The 27,054-nt window shown below is 62.8% G+C and overlaps 4 protein-coding genes across 5 annotated transcripts in view; 3 read left to right on the forward strand and 1 right to left on the reverse strand.

The window, feature by feature from the left end:
- The first annotated feature begins 724 nt into the window (after positions 1-724).
- On the forward strand, positions 725-3,854 carry NAPRT (nicotinate phosphoribosyltransferase). The gene is made up of 13 exons (XM_036281379.1): positions 725-971; positions 1,074-1,201; positions 1,278-1,360; positions 1,505-1,635; positions 1,745-1,860; positions 2,084-2,280; positions 2,353-2,493; positions 2,757-2,841; positions 2,929-3,009; positions 3,090-3,192; positions 3,277-3,431; positions 3,521-3,628; positions 3,751-3,854. The coding sequence occupies exons 1-13, from the start codon at positions 746-748 to the stop codon at positions 3,811-3,813; spliced, it is 1,617 nt and encodes a 538-aa protein (XP_036137272.1). The 5' UTR covers positions 725-745; the 3' UTR covers positions 3,814-3,854.
- A 1,817-nt stretch (positions 3,855-5,671) lies between these two features.
- On the forward strand, positions 5,672-10,674 carry MROH6 (maestro heat like repeat family member 6). The gene is made up of 14 exons (XM_036281380.1): positions 5,672-5,980; positions 6,166-6,318; positions 6,503-6,657; positions 7,450-7,567; positions 7,753-7,937; positions 8,033-8,170; positions 8,283-8,397; positions 8,519-8,662; positions 8,734-8,907; positions 9,124-9,291; positions 9,533-9,652; positions 9,891-9,993; positions 10,105-10,170; positions 10,316-10,674. Exons 1-14 carry the CDS (start codon positions 5,672-5,674, stop codon positions 10,543-10,545), a joined length of 2,178 nt encoding a protein of 725 aa, XP_036137273.1. The 3' UTR covers positions 10,546-10,674.
- Positions 10,675-11,668: 994 nt separating this feature from the next.
- On the reverse strand, positions 11,669-16,427 carry GSDMD (gasdermin D). 2 transcript variants are annotated; one of them, XM_036281381.1, is made up of 11 exons: positions 16,320-16,427; positions 14,868-15,088; positions 14,558-14,750; positions 13,870-14,038; positions 13,636-13,738; positions 13,318-13,371; positions 12,898-12,996; positions 12,591-12,766; positions 12,364-12,505; positions 12,199-12,272; positions 11,669-12,065 (listed from the first exon to the last, which is right to left on the reverse strand). In XM_036281381.1, exons 2-11 carry the CDS (start codon positions 15,082-15,084, stop codon positions 11,805-11,807), a joined length of 1,488 nt encoding a protein of 495 aa, XP_036137274.1. In that variant the 5' UTR covers positions 15,085-15,088; positions 16,320-16,427; the 3' UTR covers positions 11,669-11,804. The 2 variants fall into 2 exon arrangements, with proteins under 2 accessions (XP_036137274.1, XP_036137275.1); XM_036281382.1 differs by lacking the exon at positions 16,320-16,427 and having other exon boundaries at positions 14,558-14,629; positions 14,868-15,062.
- A 4,333-nt stretch (positions 16,428-20,760) lies between these two features.
- The window catches only part of ZC3H3 (zinc finger CCCH-type containing 3), a 57,166-nt gene continuing 50,872 nt past the window's right edge, over positions 20,761-27,054 (forward strand). Inside the window, exons 1-3 of the mRNA XM_036281242.1 lie at positions 20,761-20,848; positions 22,176-23,481; positions 24,570-24,766. Of these exons, the coding sequence (XP_036137135.1) occupies positions 20,761-20,848; positions 22,176-23,481; positions 24,570-24,766 (1,591 nt within the window). The remainder of the gene's footprint in view (positions 20,849-22,175; positions 23,482-24,569; positions 24,767-27,054) is intronic.

Consider the following 27,054-nt stretch of genomic DNA (forward strand, 5'->3'; position numbering starts at 1 on the left):
CTGCTGCCTGCCTGCCCTCCCGAACCCCATCAGTCAGTACTTGTGTCACTAAGGGCTCCTCCCTGGGTGGCCAGCATGGCAGATGCTCTTGGCATTGGGGAGAAAGGTGTGGGCTGCAGTGACTTCTGTCAGAGTTGGTTCCTCCCCGGCCTTGAGCCACGCATGGATGGACTGTCCTCCCCTTGGTGGTGGAGGCCCTGAGGTTGCCCTGTTTTACAGGACTCCTGTTGGACTCAGGGTGCAGGACCTGGCAGCTCTGGTGCCAGCTGGGGGTGGGCACTAGCCGGGCTTCTTCCTGAACAGTGTGGGCCACACCCAAGTGCCAGAGCTGACTTCAGAATCGCCTGGGTTGGCTTCTAGGAGGGGCTGGAGCTACCACTGCCCCCTAAACCCAATGCACAGAGTTGGGGGGGGGGGGCAGGAGAGGACCATGCTTTGAGGGGCTGAGGGAAGCGGGGATGACGGGCGACTTCGCACACATTCCCCACTTAAGCCTAGTCTGGCAGGTCTCGGGACCTCTGTATCCGGAGGCCAGCAGCCCTGCCTGCGCCCCACCCATTCTTGTTGCGGGAAAAGGTCGTGCTTCCAGGGTGTCTCCACCCTCCTGGCTCCGGTCGGGTTCGCAGGGCTCGAGGGCGGTTGGTGATGCGCTGGCCCGGGCACCAGCGGCTCCCTCCCGGGGAGGGCGGTGTCACGTGGACAGCGGGGGCGGGGAGACCGGAGTCCGGGATCGGATCGGGGCGAGATGGCGGCGAAGCAGGACCCCGAGGCACTTGCGGCGGCGCGGCCGCTGCTCACGGACCTCTACCAGGTCACCATGGCGCTGGGCTACTGGCGCGCGGGGCGGGCGCACGACCCCGCCGAGTTCGAGCTCTTCTTTCGCCAGTGCCCCTTCGGCGGCTCCTTCGCTCTCGCCGCCGGGCTGCGCGACTGCGTGCGCTTCCTGCGTGCCTTCCGCCTGCGAGACGCAGGTACCCCCTGGCCCGCCCGCCGCTCGCCGAGCCTCCGCCCTGGCGGGTCCCCTCCGCGGTGCTCTCGCCCCAGCCCACACGGGCCTTTGTCACCTCCCCCAGACGTGCAGTTCCTGGCCTCGGTGTTGCCCCCAGACACTGACCCCGCGTTCTTCCAGCACCTGCGGGCCCTGGACAGCTCCGGGGTGACGGTGCGGGCCCTGCCCGAGGGCTCCCTCGCCTTCCCCGGCGTGAGTGCGGGCTGAGCAGGGCGGGGGGTGGGGCTGGGCGAGGTCACGTGGCTGCCAGCTGACACCCCGCCCGCAGGTGCCGCTGCTGCAGGTGTCCGGGCCGCTCCTGCTGGTGCAGCTGCTGGAGACGCCCCTCCTCTGCCTGGTCAGCTACGCCAGGTGGGCGGGTAGCCACTCGCGGGAGCTCGGACTTCCGGGAGGCCAGCCCGGGGGGGGGGGCTGCGCACTCCGGTCTGATCTGAGGGCGGGCTCTGGTGGCCTCCAGACCCTAATGCACGTTCCCAGCTCACTTGCTCCCCACAGCCTGGTCGCTACCAACGCGGCGCGGCTTCGCCTGATCGCGGGGCCAGAGAAGCGGCTGCTGGATTTGGGGCTGCGGCGCGCTCAGGGCCCCGACGGGGGTCTCACGGCCTCCACCTACAGCTACCTGGGGGGTAAGGGCCGGGGAAGGGAGGCAAGGGTGAATGAAGGAGGAGGCCCAGCCTGTGAGCCCCCCTCTTCATGGCCTGAAGTCCCCCAGCCCAGCCCGATGCCCTGGCCTAGGTTTCGATGGCAGCAGCAACGTGTTGGCCGGACAGCTGAGGGGCGTGCCGGTGGTGGGGACTCTGGCGCATTCCTTCGTCACCTCCTTTTCAGGCACCGAGGTGCCCCCTGACCCGGTCAGTACCCCAAAGCCATCCCTTGCCTGGAGGAAGGGTGGTCCAGTCTCTGCTCTGCACAAAGGCAGAAGCCACACGTCTGGCCTGTCAAGCCACCCTGGGCAGGTGGCCGCAGTGCTGCACTGGGGAGGTGGCATTACCCCTGCTCAGACCCTCTCCTGGGGGTGAACCAGGCCCCACCCTACACTCGGGGTCCCCCCCCTTCACTGATCCCTCTCCCTAGATGTTGGCTCCGGCTGCTGGTCAGGGCCCCAGGGTGGACCTGACCACCTGTGTGGAGGCATGGCTGGAGCGTGTGTGTGCACACCTGGGGCTGGGGGTGCAGGATCCACACCCGGGAGAGCGGGCGGCTTTTGTGGCCTATGCCCTGGCCTTTCCCCGGGCCTTCCAGGGCCTGCTGGACACCTACAGTGTGAGGAGGTGAGGCCCAGGCAACCCCGGGGGGCTCAGGAGAGAAGCTGCAGCATCCTGACTGCTGGTCCCTGCCTGCAGAAGCGGTCTTCCCAACTTCCTCGCAGTAGCCCTGGCCCTGGGGGAGCTGGGCTACCAGGCTGTGGGAGTGAGGCTGGACAGTGGCGACCTGCTACAGCAAGCCCAGGAGATCAGAGGGCTCTTCCGGACCACTGCAGCCCAGTGAGGCCAGGAGGGGCTGTGTGTGCGGAGAGACCCTCCCTGGGGCGCAGATACTGGGATGGAACAAAGGGAGGGAGGGACCCTGCCCTTCCCGTAGTGGGGGGCTCTGGTCTGAGCCTACCTCAGCGGAGACATTGTGGTCCTGCAGGGGAAGCCAGAGTCCATGGGGCTGAGGGCAGATTCTCCCATGGGAGGGGGGCATGACCAAGGAGGGAGGGAGCCCTGGTGAATTAGTAACTTCTGAGGGGCTGCCCCCATCGCAGGTTCCAGATGCCCTGGCTAGAGTCGGTCCCTATTGCTGTCAGCAACAACATTGATGAAGAGGAGCTGGCCCGGCTGGCCCAGGAGGTGGGGTGGGGCAGGGCAAGCGGAGGGTGTCTCGGAGGCCCTGCGACTGCTGCCTGAGCCCAGTGCACCTCCTCTCCCATCCTCCAGGGCAGCGAGGTGAATGTCATCGGCATTGGCACCAGCATGGTCACCTGCCCCCGCCAGCCGTCCCTGGGCTGTGTCTACAAGGTGGAGACAGGGACGAGGCCTGGTGGGGACCGTGGGTTGGGGGAGAAGGGTCCAGCTCTCTCAACACCCTGTCCCTGCAGCTGGTGTCTGTGGGAGGCCAGCCACGAATGAAGCTGACCGAGGACCCCGACAAGCAGACGCTGCCTGGGAGCAAGGCCGCCTTCCGGCTCCTGGGCTCCGATGGTAAGACCCCCACCCTTCTGTGGTCCCCCTCACGGCCCCAGGCCCCCACGTCATTCTTGGTGTCCCCCCCACGCCCACACACAGGGTCTCTGCTGTTGGACGTGCTGCAGTTGGCGGAGGAGCCACCCCCCCAGGCTGGCCAGGAGCTGAGGATCTGGCCTCGAGGGGCCCGGGAGTCCTGTCTCGTGAGGCCAGCCCAGGTGGAGCCACTCCTTCACCTCTGGGTCCAGCAGGGGCAGGTGACCACTCCACCCACCCCATAGTCTGCACCTGCATCCCAAATCCAGCCCTGACCCTGAGCCAGCCCCTCCCTTCCCTCTTCCCCCAGCTGTGCAAGCCCCTCCCATCTCTGGCCGAATCCAGAGCCTTTGCCCAGCTGTCCTTGAGCCGTCTCAGCCCCGCACACAGGCGGCTGGAGCAACCTGCACTGTACCAGGTGGGTGGAGGACCCACATCTGTCCCGACGGCCACCGACTGTTTCCTCCTCTCCTTCCTGCAGGTGGCGCTGTGCCCTCTGCCCCCACGGCCACCCACTGTTTCCTCCTCTCCTTCCTGCAGGTGGCGCTGTCTGAGAAGTTGCAGGCTTTGGTGCACAGACTGAGAGCTGGAGCATCTCTGTGAGAGCCCCATGGTGGGCTGCCTGAAGTTAACATGAATCACTCACTGTCACAACTTGTCTTGTGTCTTTCTTCACCCAGCCTACCACTGTCCGATTCCTAGGGCTTCCCAGCTGGGTGCAGTTGGGAATCAGATGCGGGTTCATGGTCCCGGGAAGGCCCAGGCTCAGCCAGCGTAGGGAGGCAGCCCTGTGCTGAGGCCAGGAGCTAGGCCAAGGCCCCGAGTGTCTGAGCTCCTGGAGCTGGGCCCTGTGCTGAGGCCAGGAGCTAGGCCAAGGCCCCCAGTGTCTGAGCTCCTGGAGCTGGGCCTCCGGGCAGATCTGAGGCTGGACTGGGCAGGGCTTCGAGAAAAGGGAGGGTTTTAGTGCACACCCAGGAGTTGGGGTAGATACTGGGGAAGGCCCCACCACCCTGCTGGAAACTTGGGAGCAGGCCCTATGGGGTGGGGATGAGGTGCCAGACAGAGGGTCTGAGGGTTACCTGTGTCCAACTGTGGCCCCAGGCTCAGGGTCAGTGGAACACCTCAAGCTTCCTAAGCACATGACTCTGCCTGGGAAGCCCTGTGCCCCTGGGCGCCACCTGTTGGCTCTCTCCAGACTCTGGCATCTGTCACAGGCTCAGCCAAGCCCAGGCCTTGGAGACCCAGCTCCTGACCCAGCAACCCTGGGAAGGGAGAGGAGGAGGTCAGGGGCCTGCACTAGAGATGGTGAAGAGGCTGAGGGACCAGGTGGCGGCTCAGCTCTGGGCACCTGGCCAGTGGTTCTGGGCTGGCCCTGCCTCTGCAGACAAGCTTGTCAGGTCTCCACTGGCTTTGCAATGTGGACTCCCGGGAACTGCTCTGGGGGAGGTTGTGGTCTCTGCGGGACACAGAGGGAAGGCCTGGGCCTCTCCTGTCTGGAGCGGGAGGGCGTGGGGGAGCGCTGGCTGTCTGGGGTGCTTCCCCAGCACTTCCGCCTGCCCAGGTATTTGGCCCAACCAGCTCTTCCGGCTCCCTGGGGTCAGTGTGGGTAATGCCTGCTATGTCACTTGGTTAGGGTGACAGTGGTGATTGGGGACAGAGGCCTCGTCAGGCCAGTCCTGAGTAGCATGCGTCCTGGAGACACAGACACAAACAGCAGAACCGGGCCTCTGGGTCCCCACAGGTCCCCACTTCTCAGCTGTGTACTCACTTCCTAGCACCCAGGAACCCTGTGGTCCAGCAGTGGGGGGAGGGGCACCCCACACTGTCCAGGACCCTAAGGTCCACCCCAACCACAGTGGTAATCTGCGAGAGTGCCAGGGAGGCAGCCGGGCAGCTCCCTGCCCTGTCTGCTCTGCCCAGGGCTGTCCCCAGCTCAGGGTGCCAGCGCTCCCAGTCACCTGCAGCCAGGACGTCCAGCTGGGCAGGAACGCGGTGGCTCAGCCTTGATCTGACTCAGCTTGGGGCTGGGCCCAGACTTCTAGACCCTGCTGGGGCCTCCTTAGGGCGGTCACCTGCCCAGAGGGGTTTGAGGTCAGACTCAAGGGCCCTTCTTCCCCTCCCCTTGCAGATGGGTCATCTCCTGGGAATCTTGTCCCTCCCCCAGGGCCCTGGGGGCAGAGCCAGACCCCAGATGCTCAGGCTTCAGGCTGGCTGTTCACCAGCAGCCTAGGCAAGAAGGTCCTTCACAAGCCTTCAGAGGGCACCATGCCTGGGGACACTGTGTGGCTCCCCAACCCCCACATACATAGAGCAAATGCTCACACACCACCACGCCCCATCCCTGGCTCCACCCGCCACCAACCCAGAGCTGGCTTCTAGGTCAGGCCCAGGCATGACTTCCTGGGAGGACCCTTGGCAGGTGCCGCAGGCTTGGCTCTGCTGAGGGTTGTGTGTGGCAGCCATGGCTGGGGGTGTGTGGGGCTGGGGCCGGGGCCGGGCCCGGGGAGGCCCTGTGGGGGCCCTAACCCTGACAGCTCTGGCTGAAGGGATCCGGGCCAACCAGGGGCAGCCCATGAGAACCCCCTCCAAGGGCCCTCAGCCCAAACCTGAGCTGGAACCTGGTCCTCAGCCCAAACCTGGTCCTCAGCCCGAACCTGAGCTTGAACCTGAAGCAGAGCCTGGAAATGTAGTCGAAGCCATCCCTACGGCTGTCCAGGAACCCTGCTCCCCACCCTGTGCACAGGAGCCAGCCCCCGAGGAACCCCAGAAGGTGAGTGGAAGGGAAGGGAGGCTGAAGGGATGGCCTGGGGGACAGGGGAACTGAAAAGGGAGGAAGTTGGGGGCAGGCATAGGAGCTGATCTGTCTGGGGAACAAGAAGTTAAGGAACTTATTTGGATGAGGTAGGGGTGGGGAGGGGCAGGGGGACTTCATACACCCCACCCACCTTGCCCTAGGTCCCCCAGAGTTCCTGGGAGGAGGGGGCCCTCTCAGACCTGGCATTGTACACGGCTGCCTGCCTGGAAGAGGCTGGCCTTTCAGGGACGCAGGCCACAGCGCTCACCTTGTCCTCAGCCCTGGAAGCCCGAGGGGAGCGGCTGGAGGACCAGGTCAGCAGTCAGCCCCCCCCCTTCCTATCCCTGGAGACTCCTGCCCAGTCCCTCCAAGGTTGGGGGTTGGAGTGGGCAGCTTGACACGCATGCCCCTTTCAGGCTGCACAGCCCAGAGGGGATACAGAATAATGTCTGGGGGGCCCAGGAGGCCTGGTCACTGACATCTGCCTCTCCACACCAGGTGCATGCCCTGGTGCTCGGGCTGCTGGCACAGGTGCCCAGCCTGGCAGAGGGCAGGCCCCGGTGGGCAGCCTTGCGGGTGCTGAGCTCCCTGGCCCTGGAGCACTCTCGGGACGTGGTGTGCGCACTGCTGCCCTGCTCGCTGCCCCCAGACCGGTAACCTGCCTGCCCCACCCAGCCAGGACCCATCCCCAACATCCCCATGAGGCTTCCTTCCCTCTTCCCGCTTGCCAGTGGAGTCTGGTCCCCAGTGGGCAGGTCATGGAGGGGGCAGAACCTCCTAACTGCCTTCCCCACCCCCACTTCTGCCTTCCTCTATTCCCCCGCCCCTCCTACCTCAGGGACCTTGGTACTGGGTTCCTGGCTTGGGGCCTGAACTCTCTGTCCAGGTCACTCCTGGAGCCCAGACTGGGGGTGTGCTGCAAGGCGGGGTTAAGAGGTAGGTAGCTTCTATGCCACTCACTGCCCCTGGCTCTTTGGTTTAATCTGCCCCAGAAGTGATCTGGTTACATTTTCTATGTGATTGTTGTTGTTTTCTTAATCCTCACCCTAGAATATGTTTATTGATTTGAGGGACAGAGAGAAACATTGATATGAGAGAGAACCATTGATTGGTTGCCTTCTGGGGGTAGAACCCACAACTTAGATATGTGTTGTCACCAGGAATTGAACCTACAAACTTTTTGGTGTACAGCCAGGGCTCCGTGATTGTTTCTAGTGCCGGCTTTGTTTCCCTGTCGCTGGCTGCCAGGGTTCTGAGCGTCCACACCTGCTGGTCCTGCTGCCCCTGCTCTGTGTGGTCTGCAGATGCCACATATTTTGTTTCTCTGGGATGGGGGCACATGCAGGGAGAGGGCGTGGCTTATCAGCCCCTCCCCCTGCTGGAGTCTTAGTGGTCACCTCCACCTGACCTGGGGTCTCCCGGTCTCACAAACCCCGAACCCCCAGGGCGGCAGCTGAGCTGTGGCGCAGCCTGAGCAGGAACCAGCGTGTGAACGGGCAGGTGCTGGTGCAGTTGCTGTGGGCACTGAAGGGCACAGCCGGACCGGAGCAGGAGTCATTGGCAGTAGGTGACTCCAGCCAGCACTGCCAGGGGATTCCCTCTGACCCCCCCTTAAGGGGTGGGGCAAGTCAGGCCACAGGGGGATCTGGGCAGGAGGGTCTGGCCTGAGTCACATGAATCCATAATGTCCCTGAAACGTCTGAGGTTCTGTCCCCTCCTCCTCCCTGAGTGGGCTGCTCGCTCCGCAGGCTACTCGCGCCCTTGGGGAGATGCTGTCTGTGTCGGGCTGCGTGGGCGCCACGCGAGGCTTCTACTCACACCTCCTCCTGGCACTGGTCACACAGCTGCATGAGCTGGCCCAGGGCCCATCCTCCCCCAACCCCCACAAGGTTTGGGCCCCTTCCCACCGGGGACCGCCCCACAGCCATGCCAGGTGAGAGGTGAACACTGGGGGAAATGAGGGCTGGACCCGCGCCCTCTCTGTCCCTTCGGCCCTCACTGCCCTCTCTCTTGCTGCCCTACCTCCAGCTGTGCGGTGGAAGCCTTGAAGGCCCTGCTCACCGGAGATGGCAGCCGCATGGTGGTCACGTGCATGGAGCAGGCTGGAGGCTGGAGGAGGCTGGTGGGAGCCCACACTCACCTGGAAGGTGTCCTTCTGCTGGCCAGGTGTGGCGCAGGGGCGTGAGGGAAGGAGCAGGAGCATGAGGGTGGTCGGGTGGGGGCTTCTCCAGGGGTGAGGCCATGAGCAGAGGGAGAGTTCCCATTTCATCCATCCCAGCGCCATGGTGGCCCACGCGGACCACCACCTGCGGGGCCTGTTCGCTGACTTGCTGCCCCGGCTGCGCAGCGTGGAGGACACTCAGCGCCTTACAGCTATGGCCTTCTTCACTGGGGTGAGCCCATGTTCCAGGTGGGTGGAGAGGGGTGACCATGGACTTGGCCCCTAAGCATCGCCACCTGCACTGGGACCTCGAGCTGACTCCAGGTCCCTACCCACACCCCACCCCCGCCCAGCTCTTGCAGAGCTGGCCCACCACGCGGCTCCTGCGGGAGGAGGTCATCCTGGAGCGTCTCCGGGCCTGGCAGAGGGACCCCGAGCCCACGGTGCGCTGGCTGGGCCTGCTCGGCCTCGGCCACCTGGCGCTGAACCGCGGGAAGGTGAGAAACAGGGTCGGGCTGGCCTGGGCAGGGTCTGCGCGCGGGGCCGCCCACGATTCCCGACTCCGCAGGTGCGGCTTGTGCGTGTGCTGCTACCCGCGCTCCTAGGCGCGCTGGGCGAGGGCGACGCGCGACTCGTGGACGCGGCCCTGGGCTCGCTGCGGAGGGTCCTGCTGCAGCCGCGGGCACCCGTGCGGCGCCTGAGCACTGAGTTGGGGTCGCGCCTCCCGCAGCTGCTGGATCACGTGAGCACCACTCCCCCTCTGCTTTCCCCCCCAAATCCAGCCCTCCAGGCCCCGCCCCTCCAGGACACACCGCCTCTCCCCAGGCTCCCCGCCCCAACAAGGTATAGTCCTTCTGGCTCCAGGAGGAGCCACGCCCCCACGCCCTCACGCCCCCAGAGCTTGTCTCCTGAGACCCTCTCCCTCCTGGCTGCGCCCTGACAGCACCCTCCCATGCAGGCCAGAGACTCCGTCCGAGCCTCCGCAGTCGGGCTCCTGGGGACGCTGGTATGGCGGGGCCGGGGAGGGCTCCGGTTGGGGCTACGAGGCCCCCTGCGGAAGCTGGTGCTGAAGAGTCTGGTGCCACTGCTGCTGCGCCTGCATGACCCCAGCCTGGATGCCGCTGAGGTCAGCCGCCCCCAAGACTGTCCAACCACTGCTGTCCCCTTCCAACCCCATTCATACTCACCACTACCTCTCCGAAGATAGCACGTCAGGGACTTTTCCAAGGACCTCAGGTGCTAGCCTCCTGGGCTCCCAGTTTCCTGGGCCTCCTGTCCTGGACTTCTCCAGACCTCATGCTGGCCACACCCAAGTCACCTCTGCTACTTTTTGGACCCCTAACCCCACCTCCCTTCCCCTGTCCCAGAGCTCAGAGTGGACCCTGGCCCGCTGTGACCAAGCCCTGCGCCTGGGCCTGCTGGAGGAGATGGTCACTGTGGCCCACTACGACAGCCCTGAGGCCCTAAGTCACATCTGCCACCGCCTGGTCAGTAGGGGGTGGACAGTGCCAGTGATGGGGTATGGTCAGCTCCCCTTTACTCCAGTATACACTCTCCCCAAAACTGAGGCTCCCACCCTCCCAGCCAAGGTGGTGTCAGGTCTAAGACCTCAGGCCTGACCCCTTGCCCTGGGCACTCCCCAGGGGACACCAACCCCTGGGGTCACCTCTGCCACCTCTCTCCATGCAGAGTTGGTTCTCCTGCCATGAGCCCTTATGTCCCCAGGTTCAGTGGTACCCGAGCCATGTGCCCAGCTTCCTGAGCCAGACCCAGGGCTATCTGAGAAGCCCGCAGGACCCCCTGCGCCGAGCAGCTGCAGTGCTCATAGGTGAGGCCACCTGGGTGTCAAACTTCTCTTGCGTCCAGAGTTCTGGGAGCTGGGCTGGCCTCTGCCTGCTGGGGGCGTGGGGCCAATACTCACCGGTTTATTTTGATCCAGGCTTCCTCGTCCATCATGCCAGCCCCAGCTGCTTCAACCAGGAACTGCTGGACTCCCTGTTCCAGGGTGAGGCCCAACTCGCCAGGGTGTGCAGTCCTGGAGGGGTGGTGGGTGCTTGGGCAGAGTGGGTAGGATGCATGCGCCAGGAGTCCTGGAGCATTTGGAGTTTCTGAGAGCTTCCCGCCCTGTCTGAGCCACCCTGTCCCCACAGACCTGGGGCAGCTGCAGAGCGATCCCGAGCCGGCTGTGGTCGCCGCTGCGCAAGTATCCTCCCAGCAGGTGGCGCTGCTGGCCCGCGTGCAGGGCTGTCGGCAGGGCCTGCGCTTTCTCCGCCGCCACCTGCCCCACACCGGCCCTGTCCGGCCTCTGCCAGTCTACCCAGACAACCCCTTCCAGCGCAGGAGCCTCGCAGGCCGGTGGGGCTGCTCCAGACCCAGCTGAGCCCGACACCGCCCTCTGCAGGAGCTCACCGCCGTGATGGCCACGTTCCTTAGAGGGATGTCTGAGCACCACTCACCCTCAGCCTTTGCCTCTTGCGCCTGTGAGCCCACCTGTGCCTCCGAGGACCCAGCTGTTCCTATGAGGGTCCTGGAGTTGCCTGGCCCCTGGCCTGGACGACACCTGGCCCCCCAAGCTGGGGTCTGGTGTAGGACACTGTGAAGCTGGCATAGCCCCGGGAGCGGCCTGCTTCCTGGACCCCCGCCCCACTTGCTTCCCCTCCCTGCCTGTGGGGCCCTGCTGGCCACCCAGCAGCTGGCCTGAGGTTCTGAGCTTCCTGGCCCGTCCTCCTGTCCACACCCGCTGTCCCTCAGCCTGGCACGGTTTCCCACACACTTCCTTGCTCCTGCTCGTCCTATCAGAACCCACATGAGCCTTCTCCAGAAGGTGGCGCCGACCTCTCCACTGGACACCACAGGCCTGGGACTATGTCTGTGGGTTCAAGTGTGGGGTGCTGGCATCTGCACCCCCACCAGACTGAGCCCACTGGCACCCCAGCACCGTGCATGGTGTTGAATGAGGAAGGCATGATTGGATGTACAGGGGAGAAGCCCCTCTGGAGGCCTCCTAAGCTGTGACCCAGCCCCTCCTGGCCCAGGACTGGCAGGTTCCTCCGTCCAGAATGCGCCCCCTTGAAATGTCCTCCTGCCCTTTAAGCCCCTCCCCCACGCTGCTGCCTCAGAGAGGCCTCGACTCAACTCCCTCCCTAACCTGTGCAGGCAAGTCCCCACCCCTGCCCCTACCCAGCTCTAGAGCACCTCAAAAACTCAACAACCTGCCCTGGCTGGTTTGGCTCAGCAGTTAGAGCGTCGGCCCGCGGTCCAGAGAGACCCGGGTTCGGTTCCCGCTAAGGGCACGTACTTCGATTGCAGTTTGTCCCCGGCCCTGGTTGGGTCGTGTGTGGGGCGGCCACTTGATGTGTCCCTTTCACATCGGGGATGTTTCGCTCGCTCTCTCTTCTACTCTCCCTCCCACTCTATCTGAACAAGTAGGGGCAAAAAAAAGGAAAAATGTCCTCAGGTGAAGATACAAAAAACAAAAACAAAAAACTCCACTCAACTTTCCTTTGAATACCACATTTATTGACTTTCCCCAACTCCGAAGCCCGTGGTGAACTGGCCACTGGGTGGATTGGGCTCTCATCTTCCTAGGGCTGGCTGGCAGCTGGGCAGGCCAGGAGCAATCCCTGCCTGAAGAGCTGCCTAGGCGTGCGGGCTGGCGGGCTGGCAGAGCTGGCTCAGCTTTAACAGCAGGGCCAGGCAGGCGTAGAGCGCACATGTGCGGCCCTGGGCCTTCGGCTGCCAGCACACCTGGCGGGTGTCCACCTGCAGCTCTAGGCCGCATGCCTCCAGCAGGATCCAGGTGGGCACTTCTGGACCCCAGCTGCTCCCCAGGAGTCCAGGTGGCAGGGACAGGGCTCTGCACTCCTGCCATGGGGTGCTCTGCTCCAAAAGGCTCTCCACCTGCCAGGACAGGGTGGGAGGTTGTCATCGGGGGCCCCCAGGCATCCAGGCCCACCTGGACCTCCCCGTCGCAGATGCACCCAGGCCCCACCCTGCAGCCCCAGCCCCTTCCCCAGCATCTGGGCCCTCTCACCAGCTTGAAGGGCTCTGACAGGGCCAAGGCCTTCAGTGCCTTGGCCAGCAGCACGTGCTGGGTTTCACTCAGTGCTAGGAAGAGACCTGGGATGAGAGGGTTCCAAAAGGCCCAGCTGGGAAGCCCACATCCCTGCCCCCACTTGCCCCACCTGGGGTGCCTCACCACTCAGTGCTCCCAGAAGGTAGATGATGGGGCCTGTGAGTTCCTCTGCTAGGGTTCTGCAGGGGAGCACCAGGCACTCTAGGACATCACCAGCTGCACCAGGTAGAGGCTCTGCCCGCCCACAACACCGGCCCTGCTCCAGCTGGGGGCACAGGTGGGCAGATGAGCCTGGATGGCCAGTGCAGACCCTGCCAGCCCCCAGGACCCCTACCCTGAGGCTTGCTCACCGACTCCTCCAGGGTTTGCAGGGCCTGCTCGTCCCAGAGCACCTGCTCCAGGCCCCTCAGCAGCTGCTCACACAGTGGCTTGGACAAGTTCTCCAGGACCCTGGCCCAGGCCTTCACCTCTGCCTGCAGGCCCTGGAAGTCTTCTGTGTATTCCAGCTTGTCTTCCTCGAGCCCATCTGTGGGGACAGGACTGGCGTTGCCTGGGTGTCCACAGGACCCTGGCGAGCCCTGGTCAGGAAGGGGAGACCCCCAGGGAGAAGAAGGGGAGCCCACCAGGTGTCCCAGGGGTGGCCAGGAAGGTACTGACCTGACAGTAACTTGAGGCATTCCACTATGGAATTTATCATGGAGTCGCTGGGAGACTTCTGATGTGGCTGGTCGCCTACATCGCTGGGGGGCTTGTGGCCTGGCCGGGCAGAGCTCGTCAGCACAGGGCATGGGTCCCCGAGCCAGAGAGGGCTGAGCCCGCCCTGGGCCCTCTCTGCCCCTCACCACTACCCCCAACACTGGCAGCTCAGGGCAGGGGGCAAAGCCTCGCCAGACTGGTGTCACCCTTGTGTGTGTGTGTGTGCGGGCGCGCGCACGCACCTGCCCACCCTGGATGTGCCCTGGACACGCCCAGCCCTCAGGAGTCCCCTGGCTGCACCGTGCTATGCAGGAGATGGCCTCAGTGGCCAGGAGCTTGTCCCGTTGCCCAGGCAGGGCTGTGGGGGTCCATGGGCCTCACCTGTCTGGGGCGGCTCAAAGGTCCTCTGCTTCTTGTTTGGGATGAAGAGGACATCTGGTGGCCAGGTGGGAGCACAGATTGGGGAGGCAAGTGGGCCGAGGCTCCCGGCATTCCCCTCACCCACTGGAGCTCCCCTCACAGTTCCCCAAGTGTGCCCCAACCTCTCACATGCCAGGACACAGGACCCTCGGCCACCTGACCCAGGAAGTGTGCAGCCAGATGCCTGCAGCACCCCAACCGGCTGGTGGCTCTTCCCAGGCCTCCCTGGATCTTTGCCATGGAGTCCGGGCCCCAGAAGTTACCCCAATCCCAGCTCACCCCAGTCAGAGTTAATAACCAGCTGGGCCACCTGGAACGCGAGGATGCTCCCCGAGGGGATGGTGACCGTCTTCTTTTGGCTTAGGTGGCCCTGACCCTTGCCCTGAAGGGTAGATCTGGGCTCAGAACTGGGCTCTGGGCTCTGGGGCTGGGAATGGGCTGGTGGCGGGATCTGTCTGGCAACACGGCCCTCTGCCCCACCGCCCCAGTCCGTGGTGTGGCCCACACCCCTACCTGCAAGCACATAGCTCCGGGCAGCACAAACTGGCCCGAGCCCTGCTGCTTGTGGGTCCGGGTGACTTCCACCTCCTTCTGTGTCTGCAGCACCTCAGTCACCACGAACACATCATCCCCACGACTCCGCAGCTGCTGCAAGATCTTGGGTTGGGGCTGCCGAAGGCGCCTGTGGCAAATGGGGTGGGCACGAGGCTCAGGGTGTGCACCCACTCTCCCGCCCCCAGGAAATGGCTTTCCTTTCCTAAACTCAGCCTTGGTGCTCATCAGCAGGAATGACAGGGCTTGCTGTGGCTGAGGGACGGGGAGCTCCATGGATGCCCTGACGAATGGACACCTGCTGGCCCTGGAGATGCCCACCTGCTCCTCCAGCTGCTCTTTCCCTCCACTCCCTGGTTCAAGTTCCAGTCCCCAATTCAAAGTAACACTCCTCCACACGGGTGTCCCCATGCCTCCAGCCTCCTCTCAGTGGCCTGAGGCTCAGACTGACCCAGACACCCTGGGCCCTGCCTGGCCTCCCTGGCTCTCAGGATGCTGCCCCCATGACCTCTGCAGCCTCCTTCCCGCTGCTGGCTGCAGCCTGCCCCTGACCTGGGACTCTGCTCCCGCTGCGCTGACCCTCCACCTCGCACAGACACCCTGGGCCCAAGGCTCCTCAAGGTCAGGAGGGCCTGCCCTGCGGGCTCACCTCTCTTGGAGCAGGGCTGTCCAGGTGTTGGGGTCCACTCGCAGCGTGCACACATTCATGGAGGCGCTGGAGCTGCCAGACACCGAAGCCCCGCCTGAGACCCTGCCCTGTCCTGGGCCCACCAGCTCCACGCTGCCCTCCAGCTGCCCGTCCACGGCGTCTTGGAAGTGGAAGGGACCGACACACTCGACAGCTGGAACAAGACCAGAGCTGAGGCCCTCCTGCCTGCTGTGCCTGTCCCACCCTGGCACAAGACCTCTGAAAAGGCACTGCCCTCTGGTGGCGGTCCTTCCTAAATCAGGTGGGGTACCTGGCTCCGGGGCGTCGGGCTCCAGGATGTCTCTGATGGACAGGTTGACACGTGTGTACCGGGGTCTCCAGAACCATGAGCTCGACCGCCTTCTGCTCAGAAGACAATAGGGCTGGAAGCTGGTGGAACTCCGCAGGCTGTCCACGGGGATGAGCTCTCCGCTGTGGTCCAGTTCCCGGACCACGCTCTTGACCACCCGCTCAAAGGCTGATGCCATGCTCCTGAGGAGGGCAGAGGGTCAGGCATGGCACCCTCAGGGATGCAAGAGAACGAGTGGGGATGGGGGAATGGTCGACACTTGGATGCCTCCAGTGACAGGGAGCTGTTTCCTTGCAAAGCAACCTGCATGGTCAGTCTTGGGATTCTCTGACTGGCAGAAAGGTTTTGCCCCTGGCCACGACCCAACGTAGAAATAAACAGAATGTCCTCCCCGTCATCCACGAGGCCATCTCTCCGGGAGCCACGAGCACCTCCAGGGTGGGACGTCATTCAAAACCCTCAATGGGGCCCTGACCAGTTTGGCTCAGCGGTTAGAGCGTTGGCCTGCGGTCCAGAGAGACCCGGGTTCGGTTCCCGCTAAGGGCACGTACCTCGGTTTCAGTTTGTCCCCGGCCCTGGTTGGTCGTGCGGGTGGCAGCCACTCGATGTGTCCCTTTCACATCGATGTTTCTCTCTCTCTCTCTGTTCCTCTCTCTCCCTCCCACTCTACCTGAACAAAAAATGGAAAAATGTCCTCGGGTGAGGATTAAAAACAAAACAAAAACAAAAAAACCTCAATGGGGCTCAGGCCATTCGCAACATCTGTTCTGGAAGCTAAGCCGACCGTCAGTGATGGGGGCAGGGCAGCTTTGGGCCACCCGAGGCCTCCATCACTTTGACAGTCCAACGTGGCTGAGGGCCACCACCGAGGGAGGGCAGGGGCCACAGGGTGACCCCCAGGCCCATGCTGTGTCTGCTGTGGCAGCTGCCTCCCTAGCTGAGGATTTCACAGGGTGGAAACAGAAGCAGCACGTCAGGGGTGCTGGCACAGAGGCCAGATGTGGGGTTTCTCTGTGTCCTGATCTTCATGAACACTTGTCCAAGCTGAGGCTTCAGGGTCAGAGACCGAAGTTGACCTGATCCAGGATTCGGGAGGCCTGGGCTCCAGGCAGAGGAGCTGCCAGCCAGGGCCCCTCTAGTAGGAGGGCCCTGAGCTCAGGGCTGCCCTGAAACCATCGAGTGGGCCAAGGAGGGCCTGCAGGGCCCACTCCTCAGTTAGCCCAAACCCAGTCTGGCGGGTGAGGGGCCACGTTCCCAGGGGCCCTGGGCTTCCTCAGGCGTGTCTGGGGTTGTGGGGAGTTCTGAGAGGGTGCTGGGAGGAGGCTGTTGCCCGGAGGGCCAGCACCTCCCACACAGCTCGGGAGAGGGGACAGGGCCACCCGGGTGCCAGGGGGTGGCGGGGGCGCGGCTCACCGTGACCGTGGCGCCCAGGCTCCGGGCGCAGGAATTGAGGCGAGGCCGCCCTGGGCTGGGGTTGCACCGTCGGTGCCCTGGAGCCGCCAGACCAGCGCCCCGCTGGCAGGCTCGCGGACCCAAAAGTGAAACCTGCGGCTGTGGGGAGGGACCGCCCAGCGACCGGAAATGTCCTGCCGGCCCCCGCCCCGGCGGAGCCTTTTCCGCGGGCCTTTCCAAATCTCCGCGGCCCGGAGGGGCGGAGCTGGCGTTCCTCCAGAGAAGATGTCAGAGGGCCGGCGAGCCCTTGGGAAGGTGCGAGTCCAGCCACACGCGCCGGTGGCTGGGCAAGTGCTGGGGAGGGAGCGGCCCCCAGCCCGTCCAGTCCCGGGTGTGCCCCGAGAGGTGGAAACCTGGCCACAAAGCCTGCACACAGGCCTCGGCACAGCGTTGCCCAGAGCAGCAGGGACGCAGAAACACCCCGCCCATCGGCGGGGGCAGGGACAGAGCGAGCGGGGCAAACCTAGGCGGGGAGGACAGGGTGGAATGGCAGCCGGGAAAAGGAGTGCGGGTTTGATATCAAGGCAACACCGATGAACCTCAGAACACCATCCGACGTGAAAGAAGCCAACTCTGAAGACAGGAGTCACCTGACGTGGCTGGGGGTGTTCACAGCAGGAGAGTCCATAGAGACAGGTGGTTGCCGGGGACTGGGGGAGGGGAGAGGGGTGTGACAGCTAATAGGGGCATGGTTTCTTTTGGGGTGATGAAAATGTTCTGGTTGTGGTGAGGGTTGCACAACTCTGAATATGCTAAAACTCATGGAGTTACATAATTTAAACGCGTGAGTTGTATGGCACTTGAGTTGTATCTTTTTTTCTTAAATTATTTTTTCTTTATTGATTTTAGAGAGAGGAAGTGAAAGGGAGAGAGATAGAAACATTGATGAAAGAGAACACCAATTGGCAGCCTCCTGCATGTCCCCCACTGGGGATCCACCAGGGCATGTGTCCTGACCGGGAATCGAACTGGTGACCTCTTGGTGCCTGGGCTGTCACTGTGAACCGGAAGGTGACTTCTTGTGCTGACATGTTGCAGCTGTAGTAACTGGAGAGGCCCATTCAAACAGAAAGGAGACATTGTCTTGTGCAAGCAGAAGTCCCCAATTGCTGGGTACCCTGGGCAGGACGGAGGAAGGTGAAGCCCTGAGCAGGGGCTGGCCTGCTCCAGTGCCTGCCTGTGGTCTCTTCTCATGCTGAGGCCTAGGGTGGGGTGGTGGGCACCCATCCAGCTTGGTGAGGGGCTCCCAGCACTGATCCAGCCCCTGTAAGAGGACACCCTTGCTGGTGGTGGCAGGAGGCTCTGAGAACCTCAGTAGGACTGAGTGTGTGTGTGTCCACGTGTGCATGGTGTATGCCTGCACACGTATGTGTATTCATATGTTGTGTGTGGTATGTTTGTGCATGCAGGTGCGGGCGTTTGTGCGTGCGTGTTTGTATGTGGTGTGTGTGCTTGTATGTGTTGGGGGCCATCAATGCTGCATGCTGGTCATGCCAGAGTCAGAGCATCCTCCTGCTCCAGCTAGGCCTGCTTCTCCCCGTCCCCAGTCAGAGCTCTGTGTGGCCTCCAGTCCTGCTGCTCCTTATCACTACTTCTCCATCGGGCAGGCTCCAGGCCAAGGTCAGGAGGTGGCAGACTCCTCAGTGGGGTGACCTTGCTGTGGGTTTCCAGCGGGGGTGTGACCAGCCTGGTTTATTTTTCTGGAAGGCCTTGGCCGCTGCGTGGGAGAATTGGGTGGAAGTGGTGGCATTGCCCTGGGGCTTGGTCTGAGGCAGAGGTACCAGGCAGGTGCCACCCACATGGCAGCCAGGGACAGCATGGCACACTGCACCCACCTGCCTTGAGGCAGTGACTGAGGGCTGCCACAGCCTGGGCTGGGTGGGGCACCATGCGGCCTGGTTCTATTTCTTGTCATATCCTCAGCTCTTTAGCAATAACCCAAACAAGAAGTACTGTGTTGGCGAGTGGTGGTGTTGCCTCAGCTCCTGACTCACAGAGAACAGAGGTCAGCCTGAGAGGGCAGGAAGTGTGCCTGCTGGGGACAAAAGTGGGTGCGGCTGGCCCTGCACCCAATCTCCATCCCTCCTTGCACTCATGGAGGGGATACAGCCAGGAACTCTGGGGACACATGACCTCTTCCTCTTGGCTACCCCATGTTATATGGAGTGGGTGAGGTCGCCCTGGGCAAGGTCTGCCCAGGCCCTGGGTGGAGGTACAGAGCAGAGGAGGACACCATGTCCCCAATGTCAAGCTTTGACTAGGGACTAGAAGGCTGGGAGGGAGCTCCTGCCTGTGTGAGGGGAGGGGTCAGCTGCCCTGAGTAGGCTCTAAGGAAGAGGAAGCCACTGCTTTGGGCCCCTGTCTCCATCCACACGTGTAAGGGGCTGGCTGCCTGCCAGGCACACTGGGAATGGGGCAGAGGCAGGCAGTGTCCCTGGGAGGGAGAGCGCTGGTCATTAAGATCCCGGAGATAACCGGGAGAGGGCACTGGAGGGAGCAACGCTGTGCAGGAGATGGGGAAGTGGGCTTAGGGAGAGGAGTCAAGCCGCTGAGCTGAGCCCGGAAGGGACAGCAGAGGCCAGGATGACGTGAAGCCTGGTGGGGGGAGGGGCAGCCAGCTCCAGGAACCCACCTACGCTTCATAGGAGCCCTAGGCAGACCCACCCTAAATCCGGACTCGGAGCAGGTGCGTGGGTGGAGCTGCGGGCTCCACAGAGTCTCGAATGGGAGCAGCCTGGAGCCTCCTCACCCTGGGCTGGCCTCCACCCATGGCAGCCCTCCTCCTCCTTAACCCTTTCAGTGCTCCGCCTTCACCCTTTCCTGCCCCGCCCCTCCCAGCTGGGCCACCAGAAACCCCTGTTGATAAACAGTTCCGCATAGTGAGCCCCGACACAGGAGCAGTCGCGATTAAAGGGGTACCAGCCCTTGCCCGCTGCTGTGGATCAGTGGATTGAGCCTCCAACCAAGCACTGAGAGGTCCCTGTTCCATTCATGGTCAGGGCTGTGGGCTCCATCCCCAGTAGGAGGCAGCGGATGGATGTTTCTCTCTTAAAAAAAAGTCAATAAAAACATATTAAAAAAAAAAAAATGGAGTACCAGCCTGGCTGGGCTGCAGGACCTGAGTGTGGACAAAACCCCAACAGTCCTTTACTTTGGGGGGGGTGTTTGAGTCCCCGTGGGGCCTCCCTCCTGCTCACCGTCCTAGACCTTAGGGCGCAGCCAGGACTGGCACCCAGGTGGTCTTTGAGCTTCGGCTCCCACAGGTGGTCTGCAGCTCCTGCCCATGGGGTGCTCAATCAACGTTCGGGGATCGCTGGGCTATGGGGGCAGCCAAAGCAAGCGCCTGGCCTGGGTAGCCCCGGAGTAAGGGGGTCTTGGGTTCAGAGGCTTCCCGGGAGTCAGGAGGAGAATGGACATGTGGAAAGCAGTTCAGTCACCCCCCGGCTCACAGGAGGGGGCCGGGACGTGGTTGGAAATTCCCATCGCCCAGGCGCCCCTCTCCGGCACACCCCTGTCCGTTCTGCTTCCTTTTGGGGTCCCCTGCCCTGAGGCCTGCCGCATCCTGCCTGGCTCCCTGTGCTCTCTGCCGGCTGGGGTCGGGCGGCGCGGAATCAAGCCCCCCCCTGGGCCTCTGCAGGGGAAGCAGAGCCTTAGTCCTGCGAAGGTGTTGTGAGCCTCACCCTGTGCTCCCGCTGGAAGGGGCCCCGCTGCCCAAGATCTGTCCGGTAGCAGGGCATGTGGAAGACTGAGTGGTGCATTCACACCACCCACCCGCCGTGTTCCGAGAGCCTCGTGGAAATGCCGTGAAGGGAACAGCAGGTTAACGATATTTTCTTCCAGGACGAAGGAAAGGTCTGAGGGTGGCAGTGAGGGTCGATGCGAGATGTGGTGCTGGGGTGGAGGACGTGCGGGGGCTTCGAGGGCAGTTCTCCCCCAGCCATTTCCTGCTCCCCTCCGTGTGCGACAAATGCAAGGGGGGCATCTTGAGGAGGGTCCCAGCCTGCCAACCACCTGTTCCCACCCGAGAGCCTGGGGGCAGGAACTCCCAAGGGGGCGCAGGGGGCGGGGCGGAGATGGGGGCGGGCGGGGGCTGGGGAAGGAACTGCGCAGCGGCTGGGGCCGGGGCGGGGCCTCGGTCTCTCGCCCAGCCCCGCAGGGCACGAGAGCCGGTGGCGGAGAAGCCGGCCGCGGCCCCTCCCGCCGCGACACCGCGCCGTCTCCGGCCTGCGCGGAGGCCTCTCCCGGCGCCGGGCAGTGACGTCTCCCGGCCCCCGGCTCTGTGCGTGCGTGGCCCGCAGGCGTTGCCAGGGCGACGGTGCGTCCCTCGCGACCCGGCGGAGGCCCGGGCCTGGCCGCAGTGCGCAGCCTCGGAGCCCCGCCCGCAGGGGGCGGTCGCGCAGTGATGACGTCGCGGGGGCCTGGCCGGGCGTCGCGGACCCCGGAGATGGAGGAAAAGGAGTTGTTACGGCAGCAGATCCGCCTCCTGCAGGGTGAGTCCGGCGGGACTGGGGTCGCGCGTCCCTTTCTTTCCCCTCACCTCGCGGGGGTCGCTGTCCGCGCCCGGTCTCCACGGCCGGGTCGGGTCGAGTGGGCGGTGGCGACCCGGGGGGGCTCCCGGGCCCGCCGGGTCAGCCCCCTGCCCGGTTTCGTTGGACGGATACCGCGGGCCCTTCCTGCGCTGCGGCGGGCGGTCGCTTAGCAACCGGCCGGGGGCGCCCGCCGACCCCCACGGCGGGTCCCCGGCGCCCGCGCGCTCGCGGCCGGGCCGTGGGGCGGACGGCGGGGGCGCGGCAGGCAGAGCTCGCCCGGCGAGGGGTGTGCTTCTCCCGGACGCCCCGTTTGACGCCCCTCTCCTCGGTTCGGTCACACTCCTGGCACTCCAGACCCAGACTCCCCAGCCTCAGCTTCCAAACTTCTCCATTTTTACAGCCCGGCTGGGTTTTCTGTACTGTAAAAAATGTTCCCCCTTTCAAGGTACTCCCACAAAGTGCAGACTTAAGGACTTGGGATGTGCGTATGGGAGAGTCTAGGTGTGCCGGCCCCTCCTTTGGCCACTTCTTGGGCTTCCGTCATAGCCGCCCTGAGGTGTCACCGGGTCTGGCTCTCTTTGGGACCTGTGTTGGGAGAGTGTCATAACTGGGGTGCTGGCCGTTAGTTGTCAGTTGAGTTGTCAATGCCTTGGAGCCTGGATTGTCCCAGCCAAGACCTGTGCCCCTCCTGCAGCAGGACGTGCATCCGGGGCTTCCTTGGAAAGGCCCTGTGGTGGACCGTCAGTCCGCTGCACTGGGGCTGCCCTGGTCAGGCGTCTCATCCCCGGAGGGGAGGACTGTGATGTTCTTGTCAAGCCTGGAGTGCCCGCCGTCGGCCATCTTACACTCACTGTCCTGGGTAACAGGCAGGGAGATCGTTAAGGTGCAGCCTTGCCCCCTTTCCGTCGGTGGGCAAGCCAGAGGCTGTCCCCCTTCTTGTCGAGGCGCTGCAGCGTGGGGCCTCGCTGGTGTCCTCATATTGAGTGACAGTGCTCCTCAAAGGGTGGTGGACTCAGAATAATATTCCTAGCAATTAGGAAATATTATGCCACAGGGCTACATTTTCAGGGTAGGCAACCAGAAATAGGACTGAAGTGAACTGATGGGAAAAGACTCATGGAAAAAACAAGCCTAAGAGATTTAGGCTGAACTGTCACTGGTTCTCAGATGCAGAGGGGCTCAGGAGAGATAGAGGAGATGTGGGGTGTGTTTCAGCTGAGGCCCCTCCAGGGGACTATTGCTGATTTTACTCTGGCCCTCTGGTCAAGCCTGTGATTCTGTCTTCTAGGTTTGATTGATGACTACAAAAACCTCCATGGCAATGCCCCTGCCCCAAGCACCTCAGCCACTTCCCGGTGGCAGCCACCAGCCTACAACAGCAGCAGAGCCTTCAGTGCTCGCTATCCTCGTGCAAGCTGGAGGGGCTTCGCCCCGAGCCATGGGCCTGCATGGCGCAAGAAGTACTCTCTTGTGAATCGGCCCCCAGGATCCTTGGACCCTCCCGGCGACTGTGCTGCACAGCAGACCCTCGGGGCTGGAGGCAGCCAGGATCCCAACCCCCAGCAGTATGTCTTAGAGAGGCAGGTTCAGCTCAGTCCAGATCAGAGCATGGTCATCAAGATCAAGCCACCCTCAAAGCCTGGCTTGGCCAGCAATGCAGGGGTCTCTCGGGGCTCCTTGGAAGAATATGAGAACCCGCCTTGGAATGATCACAGGCCTCAGGAAGGTCAGGGTGAGACCCCTGGCAGGCAGCGGCAGCCCTCGAAGCCAGGAAGGGCCAAGGGGACCTGTACCACAGAGGACTCCCATCTGGTCTGCCAGAAAGAGGCTGGCAAGCCCCGGGTGGTCAAATCTGTGAGCAGCTTGAGTGACAGCCTGTCAGAGTCCCGGCGGACGGTCAGTGAGAGCGCCATTTCTGTTAAGGCACGCTTCTTGTCTTCCACCCTGTCCCAGCGCAGTGGCATGGGCCTGGCTGGGAAGGCGGGCTCACACCCTGTGGCCAGCTGTGCTGCCCAGCTCTGTGGTGATGGGAGAGCAGATGCTGGCCACTCAGATCAGCCAGCTCCCTCTGGCTCCATGGCAGGGTCCCCTAGGCCAGCTTCCGGACCCAGGCAGGCCCAGGAGGCCTCATTGCTTGTGTCCTGTCGAACCAACAAGTTCCGGAAAAACAACTACAAATGGGTGGCTGCTTCGACAAAGAGTCCTCGGGCCCCTCGGAGGGCCCTCAGTCCCAGAGCAGCTGCGGAGAATGTGTGTGCCACAGAGCGAGTGGAGAAGCTGCAACCAAGAGCTGACCCAGATGCCAAGCCCAAGAAGTCGATCATGTCCTCCACACCGAGGGCCACTGCCAGCAAGTACAAGTGGAAGGCCTCCAGCCCCTCGGCCTCCTCCTCTTCCTCCTTCCGTTGGCAGTCAGAGGCTGGCAGCAAGGACCATGCCTCCCAGCTCTCTCCAGTCCCATCTAGGTCCCCCCCGGGGGACAGACCAGCAGGGGGACCCAGTGGCTTGAAGCCCCTCTTCTGTGAGACCCCAGGCCTCTCTGCTTACAAAGTGAAGAGCCGAACCAAGATCATCAAGAGGCGGGGGAGTGCTAAGTATGTGTCCCAGCTGCCACCCCAGGGTCCTGTATGGGCCAGCAGAGTGGGGCTGAACTTGGCACTCTCTTGTTGGTCTGCAGAGCCAGTGGGAGGGGCCTGCCTACAGGGGTGTGGGAGGAGGAAATGAAGTATCACTTGCCACCTCCTGGTCACTGCCTGGTTGAGCCTGAGTGAGAGCAGATGAGGCCAGGGCCTTGCCTCAGGCCTCCAGCCAGGCAGGGACAGGTGGAAGCCAGTGCCAGCTAGCCCACTCTTTCTCCGGCTGGGAGACGCTGCTGGGACAGCTTTCCTTCTGGGCGCCCGATTTGTGAACAGGAGGCTTTGTGCCTGGCCCGGTGCTGGCCGGGCAAATACAGGGTGTCTGCTGGAGGAGCTGTCTCTCCACTAGGGAAGCAGAGTGCCTCATAGTGGCCTGGTGACCACATGTCCCCCTCCCAGCCTCCAACCCTATGGATTGTGAGGAGGCTCAAAGATTGGCACCATGGCCTGGTGCATGGTCTGGGGTCAGGGACTTATCTGAGGCCGCTACTGCTGGCAAGTCCATCAGACATGGCCCATGCCCCTCCTTACTGTGAGTGCCCCTCTACAGGTCCTTCCCACTGATCTTGATCTTTGACCCTGCTGTCCCTCTCTGAATGACCCCATCTTTTTCTGGATGGCAGCCTCTGTTTCAGGAGGGTGGGCAGGAGGGAAGCTGTGTAAGTAGCCTCTCCTGCAGAGAGGGCTGGGATGCTTGTGGCAGCGTCTCTGGACATCCCCAGTCTCCTTTGCCATCCCAGTTCCACTGGGGGCTCATTGGGCCTGGGGACATGGAGGAGACAGTCTGGGTGGGGGTCAAGGGCTGGGCCATTTTCCTCTGCTTTCAACCTTCCCTGGCTTGGGGATCCTGGGTTCTCCCCCACTGTGGCTGGGAGCTGGCAGATCTGCTGCTACTGGTGAGGTGGGAACGGGGAGCAGGTAGGGCTGGAACCCATGGGGCCCAGTCAGCTGCCTCCTAGGTACTGGGGTCCAAGTGGGCCAGGGTGGCTGGGGGAGCCGTCTGCTGCAGGACGGCCTGTTGAAAGCAGCCAACTCTATCTCCGCAGCCTTCCTGGAGACAAGAAGAGCAGTCCCCCCACACCTGCCACTGCTAAGAGCCAGTTCAGCCTGCGGAGGAGGCAGGCCCTCCGGGGGAAGAGCAGTCCCGTTCAGAAGAAGACCCCCACCAAGGGCCTGATGCAGGTCACCAGGCACCGGCTATGCTGCCTGCCTCCCAGCCGGGCCCAGCCTCCCCCCAAGGAAGGTATGAGGACAGGAGGGGGGGCTCTGGGGAGGACAAGCTCTGGGAAGCCCTGAGGTGGCCCCACACTGGCCCCGCTGCATTCCTGTTGGTGGCAGGAATGGGAAGGAGCTGAGAGGGTGGCCACCATGAAGTCCTGAAGGAGGAGGCCCAGGCCTCCCTGCCTTTCTCCTGGCCTGGGAGGGTCAGCTTTGCCTTCTTTGTGAGTCACTGGTGTTTAGTGAACAGGGTTGGGGGGAGTTTGTGGGGCATGGCCCTGCAGTAAGGTGATGGCAACACATTGGGGGAACTGTGGCCAGGCTGGCACGGGCTGGGGGGGTCCATGGCCGGGACCAGGGGCTGTGGGGAGTGGGCAAGGTGGAGGCAGGCGATCACCGTGATGCTGCCCTGGAGCATCACTCACCTGGCCCTGTAGTGTCCCCTTTCCCTCCCCTTTGAGTAGCTGGGGGAGCAAGGGGTAGTGGCTTCCCAGGCTGGTGCCTGTGAAATATGGAGGTAACAAGGTTTGGGGCTCAGCAGGCTTGGCCCCAGGCAGTTCAGCTTGGGACTTAAGCTCTCTCTACTGTGTTGTGCCTGGTACCCCAGGTCCCAGCTGAGGGCTTGAAGCCGGGGAGATCCTGTCGGCAGAGCTGAGCACCTTCGTGGGAGCTGGCCACTAGAGGGCGGGCGTGGGGCCACAGGAGGAGGTGAGGAGGACAGGCTGCAGGGAGCTGGCTGCCCACCTGCCTTCTTTGGCTGCCACACCCTGTATGCCATGGCGAGTGTGGACTACATCCCAGAGTTTCAGAGCAAAGGGGCTGGGTAGGGTTGCTGGTGGTGGAAGCCCAGCCCCGTCCCCACTTCAGCCCTGCCGTGTGGCCTGGTGGTCAGCAGAGGGCGCACTTGCCCCTCTTATCCTTCAGTCCACCTTTTTCTGGTAATTGATTGCCTAATTTTCTCTTTATGTGAAAGAAAGCAGATATCAAGTAATTTGCAGCAATAACCTGCTAATGCTGGGCCAGTATCAAAACTCCCCTGTTCATTTCAAGTGGCAGATAAAACACTAATACATAATTATCCTTGCAAATTGGATTGTTTTAAATAACCAAAAGGCTGTGGCCAGGAGAAGGCGATCCCATCTCCCTTGAGTTACTGTTGCAGTGTAATTGCCGCGTTCAATCAATTTCCCTGGCATTAGAAATTCCATCACAATCAACATTAAGCTTTATTCATTGTGATGGCTAAGAGCCGGGCCATTTCTCCTCTTTTTCTTAACTGGCAAAATTAATCAGGGAAAAGATTTTAAACATTTACCCGTGCGAAAGAGGTCAGCTCTGCCACTGTATTGCTCAGCAGATAAGGGGCTAATAAAAAGAAAATTGAATTACTAATGATCACCAGGAACAGAGTATATAAAACCTGGTGATCGCCGGTTCAGGGAGAAGGAGAATCAATTTTCCTGGGACAAGGTGCGCTCATTTTTTATTTTGGCGCATATTATCAGCAATTTAATTTGAGAGCGCATAAACAGGAGGAAACAGTTAGGGGATGATGAGCCCGGAGGTGCGGCGTGCCGCAGGATATATGCTGTACACAGTGTATTTGGCACAACAGATAATCGCTTTAATTGAATTCAAAACTGCATTGTTCAGCAGGCTGGGGCCGCGGCGCCCTGGGGACTGAGTTGTGAAGGTTCCAGCCTAACTCCTTGGTTCCCCTGCTCTGTCCCCTCACTCCCCTCCCTGCTCCCCTGCCTTCCGAAGGGCCTGGTTCTTTGGGATCAGAGTCAGACTTTGGCTGGGGTGCAGGGCGAGGGCCCTGGGGTCACCACGTGCTGAGGGAGCTGAGGGCCTGGGGTCTCCACTCTGCAGTCAGCATGCCTCTTGCCTGCCTTGCTTCCCTTTTGTCCTGGGGACAGGCCATTGGCAGGTGGGGGATCGAGCAGGACACCTGAGAAGGGGCCCGGGGAGCACATTTGCTGACGGGCAGGGCTCCCACATTGCGGCTGGAGAGACCCGTGTGGTCTGCCTCAGGGCAGACAGAGGCTGGAGGAGGCAGCAGAGAAGGAAACCTCTCCTAGACCTCAGACATGGTTTGCAGTTCACCACCTGTGTGCTTGTGGCAGTTAGTCATTGCAGCGAGGAGCTCACGGCACACGCAGCCCACACAGACTGTCCCTCAGTGCAGGCCCAGGAGCCCAGGGCCAGCTCCGGGGTGTCCCCTTCCAGCCACCCTGGGCCCCAGTGCTGTGACAGGCTGGGTGTGTGCCACTGAGCCTGGCTCCAAATGCAGAGAGCATGCTGCCCAGCTCA

This window comes from Molossus molossus, unplaced genomic scaffold (assembly GCF_014108415.1).
Source record: "Molossus molossus isolate mMolMol1 unplaced genomic scaffold, mMolMol1.p scaffold_m16_p_33, whole genome shotgun sequence".
NCBI lineage: Eukaryota > Metazoa > Chordata > Mammalia > Chiroptera > Molossidae > Molossus > Molossus molossus.